The sequence below is a fragment of the Callorhinchus milii genome, unplaced genomic scaffold (assembly GCF_018977255.1).
Source record: "Callorhinchus milii isolate IMCB2004 unplaced genomic scaffold, IMCB_Cmil_1.0 Scaffold3, whole genome shotgun sequence".
NCBI lineage: Eukaryota > Metazoa > Chordata > Chondrichthyes > Chimaeriformes > Callorhinchidae > Callorhinchus > Callorhinchus milii.
In genome coordinates, this window is record NW_024704744.1 from 50293294 (window position 1) to 50309638 (window position 16345).

At 42.2% G+C, this 16345-nt stretch overlaps 1 protein-coding gene across 2 annotated transcripts in view; it reads left to right on the forward strand.

Annotated features, from left to right (window-relative positions):
• The first annotated feature begins 7197 nt into the window (after positions 1 to 7197).
• map3k7 (mitogen-activated protein kinase kinase kinase 7) overlaps positions 7198 to 16345 on the forward strand; it is a 60204-nt gene continuing 51056 nt past the window's right edge. For both annotated transcript variants that reach the window (XM_007892917.2, XM_007892919.2), the window contains exon 1: positions 7198 to 7497. In XM_007892917.2, the coding sequence (XP_007891108.1) occupies positions 7411 to 7497 (87 nt within the window). In that variant the 5' untranslated portion in view covers positions 7198 to 7410. The remainder of the gene's footprint in view (positions 7498 to 16345) is intronic.

Here is a 16345-nt window from a genome sequence, read left to right on the forward strand (position 1 = left end):
GTGGGACATTGCTGTGCGCAATTGGCTGCCGCGTTCGCCCACAAATATACAGTCAATTCACTTTACAGTGTGTTCTGTGAAGCGCTTTGGGACGTCCTCCCGACGTGAAAAGCGCTATATCAAATGCAAGGATTATTATTATTATTATTATTATTATGGCAAAGGAAGCCGTCTTGTGGGATGCCTTGTTAGAATTTAAAAGCATATTCATTTTAAAGCATAAAATATGTTGAAATGTATAATGCTTCGCAAGTGTTTTGATCATTCTTGTAGATAAATGCACCAGCAAGGTCCAACATAGTCATACCATAAATGATCAATTACTCTGGGGGATTGTTGGTCTCAATGTTGGGAAAGGCTCCACTTGAACAGGCCGATAAGAACTAACGTTTAACATCTCATTTTGATGAACAGCCAAAAATAGCACTTTCAATACACACATTTGATGAGGGTCCCACACATAAAATGTGGAGTCCTGTAGCTCAATGGTTAGAGCACTCGCTTTGCAAGCGAGAGACCTGAGTTCAATTCCAGGCAGGGCGAAACCTTGGGCAAGTTTCCTTACTCCACACAGAGCCTAATAATAATCCCTCCAAAACCAAAAACAATAATAAAATAAATTGGTCATTTTCAATCTACAACTGTTTGTGGGACATTGCTGTGCGCAATTGGCTGCCGTGTTCGCCCACAAATATACAGTCAATTCACTTTACAGTGTGTTCTGTGAAGCGCTTTGGGACGTCCTCCCAACGTGAAAAGCGCTATATCAAATGCAAGGATTATTATTATTATTATCTCAATCTGGTGGCATTGCACTGTTCGAAAATCCAAATTGTGAATAAAAACTGTTAAACCTGATCCTCATTTTGCACTGGCTCCCTCACTCTTTATAACACATATTTTGTGTCACAATGCTTTCATAAAATTCAGTCAGAATTACAATTTTTATGATAATTCTTGCATTTGATATAGCACCTTATCAGATCTTTGAGATATCTCAAAGGGCTTCTCAGAATATACTGTAAAGTGAATGGACTGTATATTTTGTGGGTGAAATGTGGCAGTCAATTGCACACAGCAGTGTCCTACAAACAGTCGTGGATTGAGTCACCAAATTATTATTATTATTTTTACCCCAGAAATCATTACCCCGGAAAAGCAATCCCCCAATCGATTAAAAACTAGTTCCTACTTACTGCGAGATAAACAGAGGCATGTGGAATAAGGAAACTTGCCTAATGTTTCGCCCTGCATGGGAATCGGACCCTATTAAGTTGGTCAGATACAAACTGGTATGCAGAGGTAAACAGCTGCTACTGAGGCTCTGCACATCCAACTCAATGGGTATGGTTGTATGTCCGAGCTGTGGGCAGGAATATGATGGCAATGCAGGAATATGGTGGCAAAGGGGAGGGAGAGGTAAGAGGCATCTCCTTGGATCTGAACTAGCTCCAAGATGATATACCTGACAATGTTATATCAAAATCAAGTCAATCCTCTGTGGTGCTCTTGGTAGTTCCTGAGCCACGTGGGTCCATAGTCCTTCCAAGACACTGCTGATGACAGACAGACTAATGAAAAATTATTTTATATGCAGAAAGCACATTTATGATGAAGCAGAAAATCCTTTTTGGAAGCCTTTGCTTACACTAATGTATATTGATTATTTGCAGAAAAAGGGTATTGCACGAGGCATATTGAGTTACAAGAACTCTTTCACAAGTTAGAAGATGCCACAGCTCAGTCAGAGTTGTCTGTTTATTCTTGAAATTAATTAAGAGTTTGGGTAATACATCTGCAGGTAGAAAGGGTTCAAATTATAAACCATTCCCATGTACTGTAGTTTATCATTGTTGTGCTTCAGAGAGGAAGGAAGAATATTTGGATCCATGGTCACAATAATCTGAGTCCTGTAGCTCAGTGGTTAGAGCACTCGCTTTGCAAGCGAGAGACCTGAGTTCAATTCCAGGCAGAGGGCGAAACCTTGGGCAAGTTTCCTTACTCCACACAGAGCCTAATAATAATCCCTCCAAAACCAAAAACAATAATAAATTGGTCATTTTCAATCTACGACTGTTTGTGGGACATTGCTTTGCACAATTGGCTGCCGCGTTCGCCCTCAAATATACAGTCAATTCACTTTACAGTGTGTTCTGTGAAGCGCTTTGGGACGTCCTCCCGACGTGAAAACCGCTATATCAAATGCAAGTATTATTATTATTATTATTATTCAGCCTAGCTCATTAGTAAGACATAGAGGGGGGAAGACTGAAGGACAGGGATTCTTGCTACTCATCTCCTGCAAACCAAAGCCCTAATGGGTAGGGTGGGAGAAGCTAGACAAGCAGCGGGAAGCTTGCCAGTCAGTGTAATTTTAGCTGGTTCAATTCCAATAGTACCCAATGCACTCTGTGGTCCCTAGGTCTTGGCACTTGCCAACCTGCACCTAATACTGCCCAGAAGTACGGTGTGGTCATCCAGGGAGTGTGCACATTCCATTCTAGATACACCGAAATTTCCATTTGGGTACTCTTAAACATGGTGACGGGATTCCGTATGTGTCAAATACTCACGTAGCCCCAAAAAATCAGTTAGAATTACAATTCTTTGTGTGCTATTAACATATTAAAGTTCAGTCAGATTTAGAACAGTAATATTATCAATTATAAAAATATGCTTGAAACGAGATCCTTATTACGACAAGCTATAACTGATGTTGCCAAATGATTCTCAGTGTGACATTGAGTATTATTCCTCAAAGCATCCCAATTATTATTCAGAAACAATGCAGTTAAATTATTAGGCATGGGGGCAATATATCTTGATTTTTATTGTTTTTCATAAAACAACTGAGGAATTTAAAGTAATATTCAGCAGGAATTGTTATTTTTATTTTGAAACAATTGCCAGCTAACCTGACTCATAAATATGAGCAGGAAAGCCAGTGGCTGCATAAAGCAAGCATACTTGTTCCCTAATCTCAATGCTACTTGTAATAAACATCAAATATCTTTATCAATCACATCTTGAAAAGAATAATCTGGAAATGTGGTAAAAGCCACTTCTGTACTCAACAATTCTGTCTAAAGAATGAGATAAAGAAAACAAAAGTGGGGATGGGACCGACAGCTAAGGTATTAAACTTGATTATTAAACTCCCACCCTCGCTCGCCTCCACTGGCTCCCCATCCCCCAGAGGATTGATTTCACGATCCTCATCCTCACCTACAAGGCCATTCACGGCCTTGCTCCCTCCTACCTCTCTGATCTACTATCCCCCTATCTACCTGCCCGTACCCTCCGTTCCTCTGGCTCCGGTCTGCTCCACGTCCCCCGCCCCAATCGCCCTACCATTGGTGGCCGGGCCTTCAGCCTCTCAGCCCCGAGGCTCTGGAACTCTATCCCCCAGTGCCTTCGCCGCTTCCTCCCTTTCCTCCTTCAAGGCCGGTCTCAAAACCTTTCTCTTTGACCGAGCCTTCAGCTCCCCTCTCGACTCTCTACGCCCTCCTCGCTCCCTCCCTTCCCTCCCCTCACCCTGACCATTTCCCCCCTCCTCGCTCCCTCCCTCCCTCCCCTCACCCTGACCATTCCCCCCCTGCTCGGGTCATGACCCAACTGTGCAGCGCCTTGGGACGTCCTCCTGACGTGAAAGGCGCTTTATAAATGGAATCTTGTTGTTGTTGTTGATGATCAGAACTGCAGGCCCCTGGAAAAAGAGATGCTACTTCTGAGTTTTTATTGGGCTTGGCAGAAGAAACCAACCAGAGGAGTGAAAAAAATAGCGAAATGATTCATCATAAATTGAAGATCCAGGAAGTGCATTCTTCAATTTTTTTTAAAAAAGTACTTTTTTCTGAAGTAACCTTAGAACTAATGGATAAGATCATCTTCTAATGCTTCCTTTCTTAAAGCGCCTTTAACATTGAAGTGCAGTGATTATGGACTTGGAGAAAATGTACTGTACACAGACCCACAAAAAGCTATGAAGTGAATAACCAAATTATCTGGAGATTTGTTGGCCAGGACGCAGGGAGAAAACTCCTGTTTCTTTTCGAACAAGGAAAGACTAGTCAACACATCAACAAATTACATTTGTAAAGTATCTTTCACATCGGGAGGACAACCCAGCACATCAAGTCCATTCTTTGCACAGGCCTACCTACAAGCTCTGTGAGCAATCCGTCATAACTTGGAGCTCTAAGTGCTGAAATAATTTTGCTAATTTTCTGCGAATTCTGTCCAATGGCTTCTTGAAAAGACGTCTAAAATTGCAGATAATGGATTAATTATTTGAGATTGCATTAACACAAAATTGTGCTTATATAATGCGAAAAAATATCTTGATGCACAGATCTTAGAGATTAAACCGAAATGGAAAATGCCAGCTGATTGGTCCGTGTAACACATGAACATTTAGGATGTACGTACGTTTTGGATACCCATGCGTTCAGACAAATCTGGGTAATATTATACTGTTGGATCAGATAAAATTATAACATTATATCGTACTAGACCATGAGGGGAACTTCCTTTATCAACACTTGCTAACACTTCCAGACTGTTCTGAAGGCATTTACAATTTCAAGATAAGAAAATAACATTAAAATGTTTTTTTACTTTAATTTCACCTCAATAAGTTTCCTTTAATAAAATAAGTTGTTTTTGACCGTTTTATCTTCAAAATTTAATCTGGATTATACCCAGGTATATCCCTGGTATAACATTATTTGATCTTTTGTTAGTCAGGATTGCAAATTGGCATAACATTAAACCAATTATAACATTATACAGCTATAGCAATACGGAAACTCAAATGTGCACAAAGAATACCAAGTACTGTTAGGACTGGTTGCAAGTATAACAATATGTGGATTATAACAATAGGCAATTTAACATTAAGCAATCTCGACTGTGTGCATTTTTTAAAATTCTAAAGCGATCTCCAATTATACAGTTGGACCCTTGTATTAACTCTATGGGTCTCTTGCAAGCATTTCTGTATACTAAAGCATTTTATAACATGATCAGACTATATAATGGAGTCAGTTCAGCAGTACAGTCAATATTTTAAGTCAAGTTTACTAAAAAGCTTGTACCCACAAACTGGATGTCAAATACTGCTTTTGCCAATCCAAGACCAATTTACTGCTTAACTGGTCCCAATATTCCAGTGTTCTTGGAATGTCCTTCCGATGTGAAAGGCACAATAAACATGTAAATTTGTATTTGTACTTGTGACCTACATGATTGGAATAACATTGATTTTATAGTCAGCTGCCTTCAAGATGGAACTTTGTATTTGATTGGCTTTGCTAACAGCAACTGCAATTTGCCTAGAAAATCTCCCAACATGGAAAGCTTGTTCAAAGCAGCTTTTCAAATTGAAAACGTAACATTTAAATTAGAATTAGAGGGATATTTGACGATAAACAATGTAAAAAGAACGCTGGGAAAGGGCAGGAAATTTGAGTAGTTAGCTCCAATTAACGGGCGAGCACAAGCATCGGGTTAGAGGCTCAACAGCCACCTCCTGTGCTGCAATTTGCATGGTTCAAGAAAGTTAGAAAATCCAGAGGCAGCTGATGGGCTATTGGCAGATTATGAAATTATAATGGCAATAACAATAATTGTAATCATGATATTTGATATAGCATCTTTCATAGCAGGGGGATGTCTCAAAGAGCATCAAAGGCGTAAAGTGCTGTGACTATGTATTTTGTAGACAAATGAGGCAGACAATTTCCCTGTTCAGTGAGGAATGTTGTCAGATTGGGTGGGTTCAATTGGGTGTGGTTTTGTTTTCTTTGTAGTGTGCATGATAAAAGCAGCTTTTGGGCAGGTTCTCAAATTTAACTTTTGAAGACTTTTCTTACATAGCTTCAGAAGCACCAACTTAAACCGGTCACTCTGCCACGCAATAGTAGGTGATGCACAATATTGGGCGGCTTTGGGGGCCAGTATTTGGTCGACTTCAAGGACTACAAACGCGTTTCAATTTCTGGCAAACTTGCCTGCGGGCGTTAAAGATCCCACGGCACTGCTCGACAAAAGCAGGGAGTTTCTGTCCTAGCCAACAAGCCCCCGATTAAATTGGTCATTCAGTCGGCGGTCGGTGCACAAACTGGATGCCGCACTCAACTGCAAAAAAGCCCAACTTCTTCGTCGAAAATAGCCGACAGCGCAGGAGGCCGATCAGCACATTTCCCCGTCACCAAAAGAGCTTTCCCCCTTTCACCTTCTTTCTGCCCTCCGTTCCCATTTTATACCTCCTCGTTATCAGCGCCCCATCATCTCTCCTCCCTTCCACATCGTGCTCCTTTATTCGCCACCGCATAGCGAGCCCTTCGCGCTACATTTCGCTGCCCCACCCCCTGCTCTCGCTCCCCCTCTTCCCGCAAAAAGCAGCCGCTACTCTTCCAGCCAAGACACTGGTCGGTTGGCCAGCGACGCTCCCGGAGAAGTCCGCCCGTCCCCGACCGTGTTTCCACCACAAGATACAGTCGATTCACTTTACAGTATATTCTGTGAAGCGCTCGAGAGAGACGTCTCAAAGACACGATCAAGGATTATCATCGGAATAATTACCGCTTCCTCTCTCCTCCTCTCCCGCAGGTTTGCCCGATATTAACCTGATTTGCAGCCCAAAGTCCACCAAACAATAGCCCCAAATTGGCTCCTGTGGATGGGTAACAGGGACCAATTTAGATCGGTGCTTTTGAAACTGTGAGAAAAGATGGGGGGGGGGGGGAGACGCTTTGCAGGTTTAAATTCTTATATATTTTTTTAAAAATAAGTGGGCACACTCCCCCGGAGTCGGGTTTTCCACCCACAGCTCAAGAAGAAACAAACACCCGCCCAGTCTGGCCCTGACCCTGGCTCTGGCCCTGACCGGGGCAGCAGCCTCTGCCCCTCCCTCCTGACCGACCGTTTCTGTCACTTCATTCAAAAGTTCAAACGCGCTCGAGCGCGGCGGCGGCGGCAGCTGTTACTGTTACTGTTCTGCGCGCGCAAACACGACACGGAGCATGCGCGCCCGCGCGCGAGCGAGCGAGCGAAACCAATACAGTTGTGACGTTCGCCGCTCTTCCTCGCCCATGTCCCGCTGTTGCGCGGGCGGTCGAGAAGCACGTGATCGCAGCCCCACGTGACTCCCGGTCTCTTCTCGGGCAGTGGCCGCCGTCGCGCGCAGGCGCCGGAGTCGCGGTGCCCGGATGTTTGCGGGGCGGATTAACCCCGGAGATGCCGGATGAAGCCGGTGGCGGCGGCGGATCGCGGCACAAGCGGGTGGTTTGTCGGCGGTTTGGTGGCGGAAGCGGCGGCGCTGCTCACCTCCGGCAGCGGCAACTCGAGCGGCTGAGTGCGGAGGCGCCGCGGCGGAGGCCAGGCCTGAGCTGAGCCTCTGCTCCGGGGATGTCGGCTTCATCCGCCGAGATCATCGAGGCGCCGCAAGCGCTGGACTTCGAGGAGATCAACTACAATGAGATCGAGGTGGAGGAGGTGAGTCAGCGGCGGAGGGGCGGCCCCGGGGCAGAGGGACAGGGAGAGCCGGGCCTGCGGGGGGGGAAGCCCCGAGCCCGGCCTCTGCCGCCTTGTGCCCCTAAAAAGGACACGGAGCCGAGTGTGGCCCTTTTAGGGGAACAAGGAGTCGCGGCAGCTCCTTGTAGGTTAGTAACCGCTGCATCCACTCCCTCCATATAAACTCTTATCACTGCTCATAACCCCGAGGCCGCTACTTATGGGCAGCTCATGGGGGGTGAGTGAGTGTGTGTGTGTGTGTGGGGAGTGTGAGTGTGTGTGTGGAGTGTGAGTGTGTGTGGAGGGGGTGAGTGTGGGATGAGTGTGTGTGTGGGGGGGTGAGTGTGTGTGGGGAGTGTGTGAGGGTGTGTGGAAGGGGTGAGTGTGGGATGAGTGTGTGTGTGGGGGTGAGTGTGTGTGTGTGGGGTGAGTGTGTGTGTGTGTGGGGTGAGTGTGTGTGTGTGTGGGGTGAGTGTGTGTGTGTGTGGGGTGAGTGTGTGTGTGTGGGGTGAGTGTGTGTGTGTGTGTGGGGTGAGTGTGTGTGTGGGGGGGGTGAGTGTGTGTGTGTGTGGGGTGAGTGTGTGTGTGTGGGGTGAGTGTGTGTGTGTGGGAGGGGGTGTGTGTGTGGGGTGAGTGTGTGTGTGTGGGGGTGTGTGTGTGTGGGAGGGGGTGTGTGTGTGAGGGGGTGAGTGTGTGTGGGGGGGTGTGTGTGGGGGGAGAAACCCACCTCCACAACTAAATTGGTCGTTCACTTCACAGCTGTTTGCAGGACGTCGCTGAGCACAAATTGGCTTCTGCCTTCACCTACAAAATACACAATCCTTACATTTCATAGGGAATCCAGTGAAGCTCTTTGAGATCTCCTCCTGATTTGAAAGGCGCTATATCACATTTAATAATTTAATAATTATTATGATGATCATCATCAGCTGAGGAGGTAATGTTTGTGAGCAGCTTTGCTCTCCCAGCCATGAGACTGCCCAGAGACTTCACACTATGCTGCACTGTACATTATCACCCCAATGTGTTTTGTTTAGTTTGACAACCTTGCACCTTTGGTTTTCAGAAAGTGTTTTCAGCCGCATCTTTCAGCTTTTATTTATTTTCAGTTGATATTGGCATTTTATTTTTGGCACTTGGCAGCATTGTGTGGGCTAGAATTCAAGATCCTCATCCTCACCTGCAAGGCCATTCACGGCCTCGCTCCCTCCTACCTCTCCCATCTACTATCCCCCTACTTACCTGCCCGTACCCTCTGTTCCTCTGGCTCCGGTCTGCTCCACATCCCCCGCCCAACCATCGGTGGCCGGGCCTTCAGCCTCTCAGCCCCGAGGCTCTGGAACTCTATCCCCCAGTGCCTTCGCCGCTTCCTCCCTTTCCTCCTTCAAGGCCGGTCTCAAGACCTTTCTCTTTGACCGAGCCTTCAGCCCCCCTCTCGACTCTCTACCCCCTCCTCGCTCCCTCCCTTCCCTCCCCTCATCCTGACCATTTCCCCATGATCGGGTCCTGACCCAACTGTACAGCGCTTTGGGACGTCCTCCCGACGTGAAAGGCGCTCTATAAATGGAATCTTGTTGTTGTTGTAGAAAGTTTTCATATCTGTTAGATATGTGCATTCATTTGTGCAAACCAGGTGCTAAAGTGTAATGCCTGCACTGCACTGGAGAGTTGCCAGGAAGTGAATGGACATCATTGGTTTCTCTCCTGCACGTATTGCAGGATTTTAAAGCCTACTGTGATGCAGTGGACTTTTAAGAATCCCAAAAATCAACTATGCAAGTATCACACTTTTGAACAGATAGAATATGACTGTGTTCTGTCAGCATTTTATAATGTGCAATGAAGAATGCAATACCTCAGTGCCTCACATTTTTGTAATATGATGCACTTCTGTTTCTTTTGATTTACTAGTTCCTTTTATTGAAACACGAGTAGAATTTTTTCATTGTTCTGGTAAAGTTTGTAAAACAATGCAGCATTTTTGTTGTTTGACTATCAACATAAAGTACAGGATATCTTATGTATATTCCACATTTCTACATTTGATTGTACAGCAAAACATAAATAGGAATCCTAGGCTATGTACTGCGATTAAAAAGCATTGGGCAAATTATATAAAATTGAAGAGGAAAAGATGGTGTATTAAAATATAAAAAAACTGATATGGGAACTTGTTAAATGTTTTAAAACCTGTATAGGCAACACAGATAATACTGTCTAGCGTTTGTCAGAACTTTTATCTTAATCTGCACAGTGTCCAGTTAAATATTGTGCTGGATTTTGTATGCCCTCTTGGTGAGTATTTTTTAAAAAGCAAATTTAACAAACAATGAAATAAATATTTGCAAACAAGGCAAGTTGCATTTCAGAACATATTTACAGTGATTATAATTCCTCCACTTCAGTTGAACTGAACACAACCTCAATAGTAAAACAAATTTAAAAATGCAATTTTAAAATTATGTTGAAATTGTTCTAAATGTGTAAAATGAGAATATAACCTCACACGATTCATAAATGTCATGCAAGTTGCAAAACCATATTAAATTAAATAATCTGGCTATACTGTTCTGTACATTACATTATTATCTTTCATATGGTACATATATTATAATATTTAACAGCACATTTTATTGTTAACTATAACTGTATTGATGTTTCTCACATTTGTATTATATTTAAATACATTTTGAATCATTCTCATAATTCATAAATCTTTATGAAGATCTCACAATCTTCTTACTAAAAGTATGATTCATTTAGGCTTGTAATTTGGAAATAACGTTATTTAGTCATAAAATTTGTGATTATGTGCTAAATACACGCTTGATAGATTAGCTTCCCTTTCTTTAGATTAGCAACAACAACTTGCATTTATCCAGTACCCCTCACACGGGGCAGCATCCCAGAGTGCTTTAATCAGGGTGGTCCAACCTTTTGGCTGCTGAAGGGTGGATCCCCTAATTGAGGAATGTCTACAAACTGCATTAGCAATATTTTTGTGTTTCCCTTCCAGAAACATAACATAATAATATTTTGTGGGTGAAATATTTATGGGTTATGGAGCAAGCCGATGCACCAGATGAAATAATGTGGGGGGGCGTGGACCCTCCTCCTTTAGATTAAGTGACTGAATCTCTGAAGTTTGTTGCTCTAGTTTATCGTGGTATTTGGTTTTAGACATTAAGCATCCTGCTTGTTCCATCTTCATCTAGGTTGCCTGTTAATTACTTTGATTATGATTAGGTTGAGTTTGAAAGTATTTGCCACTGAATTTTCATATAAATCCTGAATTTTTTGTGATTGTCAGTGAGGTTTGATTCTCTTGCTATGGAAAGTTGCTGGCCTGCAAACAATCTACCCAGAACTCCCAGGGCAATTCTGTTCTCATTCAATATGTCATATCATATAGCCAATATGTATGACCCCAGGGCACCTCTAACTAGCAGATTTAAAGCATAAAACAGGCTATCAAGAGGCGACTGAGAGATTCGTGTTTAAGAGATATTTATGGGTTAGATTTGTGGGTTGATTTAGTGGACTATATATATCCTTAATGTGCAAACTGAATTACTTGGGAATCGAGCATACACCCATGAAGTAAGAGCACCTTAAAGCACTGTTGTCCATTGCACAGTTCCAATAATGTTTCGATGGTAATAGCACTTCCACAGTTTCAATAGCACTTCCACAGTTTCAGATTGTTTAGAATTCCTACTGAAGCTGAAAAATGGTAGCGCTGAAAATCTGTAAGAAGCAGTTGTGTGTTTTGCTAACTCAGGCTTGCTTTGCATTCCCTACACTGTACAACACCATCACAAGCGAAGCTTTCAACTTCTATGCCCCCATAACCTCTGTAATTCTCTCCTCCACCACTTTGACTTGCCCCTTGTATTTCTGTATTAAGGCCTGCCTCAAATCCTACATCTTTGAACATATCTATCTCACTTATCCTTCTCCCATGCTTGGCATCCAACCCTGTACCCTCAAAGTGCTCTAAGACTTTACCTCAAATGAAGGTAAACTATATAAGTGTAAGTTGTGTTTTTGAACAGTGGAAACATGTTTTTAACATGTTCTTGAGATGTAGCGAACACTGGCAGAGCCGACTTATTACCCTGAGAAGGTGGTAGAAGGTCGTCTCTTTAAGCCACTGTATTTCAACCACTACATCTCCAACATTGGTATTGGTTAGCACTCCAAGACGCTGCCCTGAGTGAAAGGGGCTATATAAATGCAAGTTATTGTTGTAGGTGGAGAGTTTCGGGGTTTGTGTACTTCATACCAATTCTAATCATATCCTCTGGATTCCAGTTGAGCATCTAGGTTCAATAACAACAACAACTTGGATTTATATAGCGTCCTCCACGCCGGACACGTTTACCTGTTTGGATAAGTAAAAACAAATGGATAAAATAGTTCAGGTAGTTTTGGAACTTCAAGTCTAGAGTTTTCTACTAAACTGTGCACAATATAACTTAATTCTTTGAAAATCCTCTTATACATTTTGTTTTCTTAAAATAAATATGCCTTGTGGATGTCGGGCAATATTATCACCTCAAACTGAGGTTTAGTGGGATCTTTTGTCAGGAGAAAAACTTACATAGGTAGAACATTTATAGGTTGTGACTGCAATCAAATTGTTTGAGTTGTCCAACATTCTCTCTACTTGACTATCCACTATGACCTGAATTTCTGGAATTATTTGGGTAGCCAGATAAAAAATGAACAATCCTAAAGTGAATCAGATGTTTAGGAAGGGAGGCGACATGTAGGATTCAATACTAAAGAATGAGCTGGGTTCCAAAGAGATTACAGTAGATTAAATCCTAACTCTTGGTTGTCCTGCTATGGCTTCACCTGGAAGCAGAATGTATCTTTGAATACAGATCATCAGTTTATTATCTCAACTAAGGACAAAGGCAAATCTGGATGAAGGCACCACTTGATGTGACCTCTACTATGTTAATCAAGGAGTAGACTGACTATGCAATGGATTATCCATCCTTTAGAACAGAGCATTGGACAAGATACAGAAAAAGGAAACAAATACTGCATTGATAGTGTAATTGGACATCTTAGTTGGAATGCGAAGATGAGGGGCAGCTTATGGCATCATTCAAAGTCCTAAGAGTACAGATCAATTCAATCATAATAATGCTTCAACATAGTCACAAATTTGAACAGCAATAGGCACGTGTTCAAACTCAGACGAAGGTGAAAAGGTGAACAGACTGTTTAGATTTAATTACCGGTCCCAGAATGTGGATTCAGCTACCCAGAGATACAGTGGATGTACATTTTGTCAGAAGATTCAAGATGGAAATACAGTAGATAGCAATTTGGTAACTCCAATAATTGTGGCGCCAGAGAAATAGTGCACTTTGTTTTACCTGAGGACTAGCCAGGTGCACTGCAATGATTTATTTTCCTCTCTGTTGCAATGTAAGGTAATTTTGATTTTTCTTTTGGGAAGAAGATTTTAATTTGAAATTGGACGTGGTACCTTTTATAAAAGAAGCATTTTGGTAAGATCTTAATTAATTTGGTAATACTGTATTCTATCAATCTTTCTGTATCAGTCAGTAATTCAACTGATAATTGCTCTAATACCCCACTTTATATTGGTGTGCTTTGAAAGTGCTACAATATTGCACAATTTATGGTTATATAAAGTGGAAGGTCACTTGAATGTTAGAACTCCAGTATCAGCCCCATTATAAGGTGCACTGAGTTAGCATGGTGCGCTTATAGAGTACAGGTACTGTGGGCCTGTGCTAACACTGGAAGAGTGGCAACACCTAGCTTCCCACACTAAAAATGGACCATCTACTTGGGTTGTTGGGTTGCCACTGGAGTTATTTTGTACATATACATGCTGTCAACAGAAAGTGTTGCCAATGTTGCATGTGTTATGTAGACATGCAGATCTATAATAATAATGATCTTTTATACTAAAGTGGAGTGACTGCATATTTGTAGGCAAACACGTTAGCCAATTTGCACACACCAATTTCCCTCAATTTTATCATGGGATTGGTGGCTTTAGTGAAGGAAGTGACCTCAACTGTGTTTCCTCTGCATCGTGCATTTGCAATTGCAATGCACAGGGTATGGACCGTTTATTCATACCATAGACCTGTATATCAGAATGCTTCAGTGTATCAGAATACACTGTATGGTTGAGAGGGTGGGTGGTTGTTCTCATAACAGCATTATGCAGGCCTCACTGTGTCCTGGCTCTTGTCCACCTTGTTCTTCTGCCAAAATTTGTGGATTAAGTTTTGCAGACTGGACGGCTGCTTCAGTAAGTGCCTGGATTTACTGTGTAGAAAATGATCTTTTCGGTTGTAGATTTGTAAAGTAGATTTGTGTGTGAATGGGTTAATTTCTAAGTCAAGTCGATCCAAACCTATACAAAACTTTTTTTGATTTCTTCAATAACAAATGAAGAACATATGTTCTGTTTGTGTTAATATGTTTGCATTGAAATAACTTAAGCAAACAGATTATCCCAGTAAATTGCACTAGACAAATAAGGATTTATTTCTGTTTTTTCAGTAGTCCAAATCAATGACGCTCAGATCAGTTCCCAGGTGATATTTGTGTTTACTGAATTTACTGAAAGAAAACATCTTGGTGCGGGTCCCCAGTTAAATGACTTGTACTGGCAACAATTAGTTTTCTGTACTAAAGTGTTGGCTAGTAGCCAGTCTCTGGTCACCATTGTCTTGGTTTTTAATTTATTTGATAAATGTATTCTTAGAAATGAATAGTGGCATCCAAATCATTTTACCTGGTGCATCATTCCAAAAACTAATGTTTCCTTAGCCAATGCATGTGGTTCGTGGTGTATGGAAGCAAATATCTGGAAATTCTAGCAATATACGCACAACCTTTGCAGGGTGAAGTGAGAATGATCAGAGAGAGGTTTGTAGAGGGGTATTTGGACATTTAAATCAAAAGCCTTTTAAAATCACAGTTGCTCACATCTTTAAAATAGATGTGAGTGAAGAAAAGGGATTAGCCCAAAACTTATATATTTTTTTATATTGGGGGAAACAAAGGGTAGGGTGGATTAGAAAGGAAAAATCTAAAATTAAAGTAATTTAAGACGAGGGAACCAAAGGGGAAAAGTTCAACATGACAAGAGTAGGTACAGAGTTTTATATAGAAATATGTCTTTGCCATGTATTTTAGTTTAGTATTGACATTTATTACAACAATAAACCTGTTTTCCGTGTTTGTTGCACTGAGCTACTTTCAGCTGCTCCTTGTCAAGACTACGGCTTGTTAACTCCAAACAGTGTTGCACAAACAGCTGGCAAAAATAGATTCTTAGAAGTTTACAGAGGAAAAGGGAAGTACAGTGGCTATTTTTCTTTCTCCCTCTGGTATGCTGGCCTCCTTTGACTTTCAATGTATAGAATGATTTTGTTTCTTTCTCCCTTTTACCTTCTAAGCTGGGCCTCCTATTGTTGCATTTCTGTTACTGAAATGCAATGCTATTTTGTTGTTTTAGTAGATGACACGCTTGATGTAATTGACCGGTTCTTTTGTAGTTTCAGTGTCAAATACTGCAAAGTATTACAACTAGAGCAAAAATGTTGCTTTTTTTGTGCTCCAGATATTTATTTCTGAATTTCGCAAATTATTCAAAATGCCACTATCCACCCCCCATTACTGGCAAAGAGGCTCTCATGGACTGGCTCCCAAAATTTAGCAGAATTCTTCATTCCAAGGCAGAATGGACAAACAAAGTGCATTGGTGACCAAAAGCAACAGGTAAAACTGCAGCTGAGAAGTCGTATGATGCTGCACACAGGTTAAGAGTGATGTTCCCAGGTTCCGCCACGTGCCCTGCTGTACCAACACCCATCATGTTGATAGTTTAATTATTTTGGAGAGTGTGTTGTTCGGAAGCACTGATGATGTTGTGTATTTGATATCTGTGGCTCGTTATCAAGTTTTGCTACTGTTAAGCCCTCTGTGGTCCCACCTCACGTGAAAGGCGCTGTATAAATGTAAGTTGTTGTTGTTGCACAACTGAGAGCTTTAGACATACTGAATTCAGAAAACAATTTTGAGGATTTTGTGTGTGGTTGTAACAAATCGTACGCAAGGTATAACAAATTGGTACGATAATTTTCAGTAAAAAAACACTTGTGGAGTATTATGGTCAATGGCTGCCAGGCCAATGCTGTCTTTAGTGAAAATAATTTAAAATCGTGACTTCCCGATATCTCCTGGGTGTTGAATGCATCCCAGCAACGTCCCACAAACTGTCATGAGGTGAATAACCTATTCATCTAAGGATTGGCCAGGACACCGGGAGAAACGTATTCTCTTGTCGAAGATGACAGTATCACTATCCAAGGCTGCAACCTCCACCTTACCTTGGCATCTTGTTTGACCCTAAACTATCCTTTCTACCCCATTTGTGGAGTCCTGTAGCTCAGTGGTTAGAGCACTCGCTTTGCAAATGAGAGACCTGAGTTCAATTCCAGGCAGAGGGCGAAACCTTGGGCAAGTTTCCTTACTCCACACAGAGCCTAATAATAATCCCTCCAAAAACCAAAAAAAAACCAATAATAAAATTGATCATTTTCAATCTACGACTGTTTGTGGGACATTGCTGTGCGCAATTGGCTGCCGCGTTCGCCCACAAATATACAGTCAATTCACTTTACAGTGTGTTCTGTGAAGCGCTTTGGGACGTCCTCCCGACGTGAAAAGCGTTATATCAAATGCAAGGATTATTATTATATCTGTGCCATGTTCCGCTCTGCCTTCCCCCACCTCCGCAACTTCACCCAGCTCTGCCACTGTC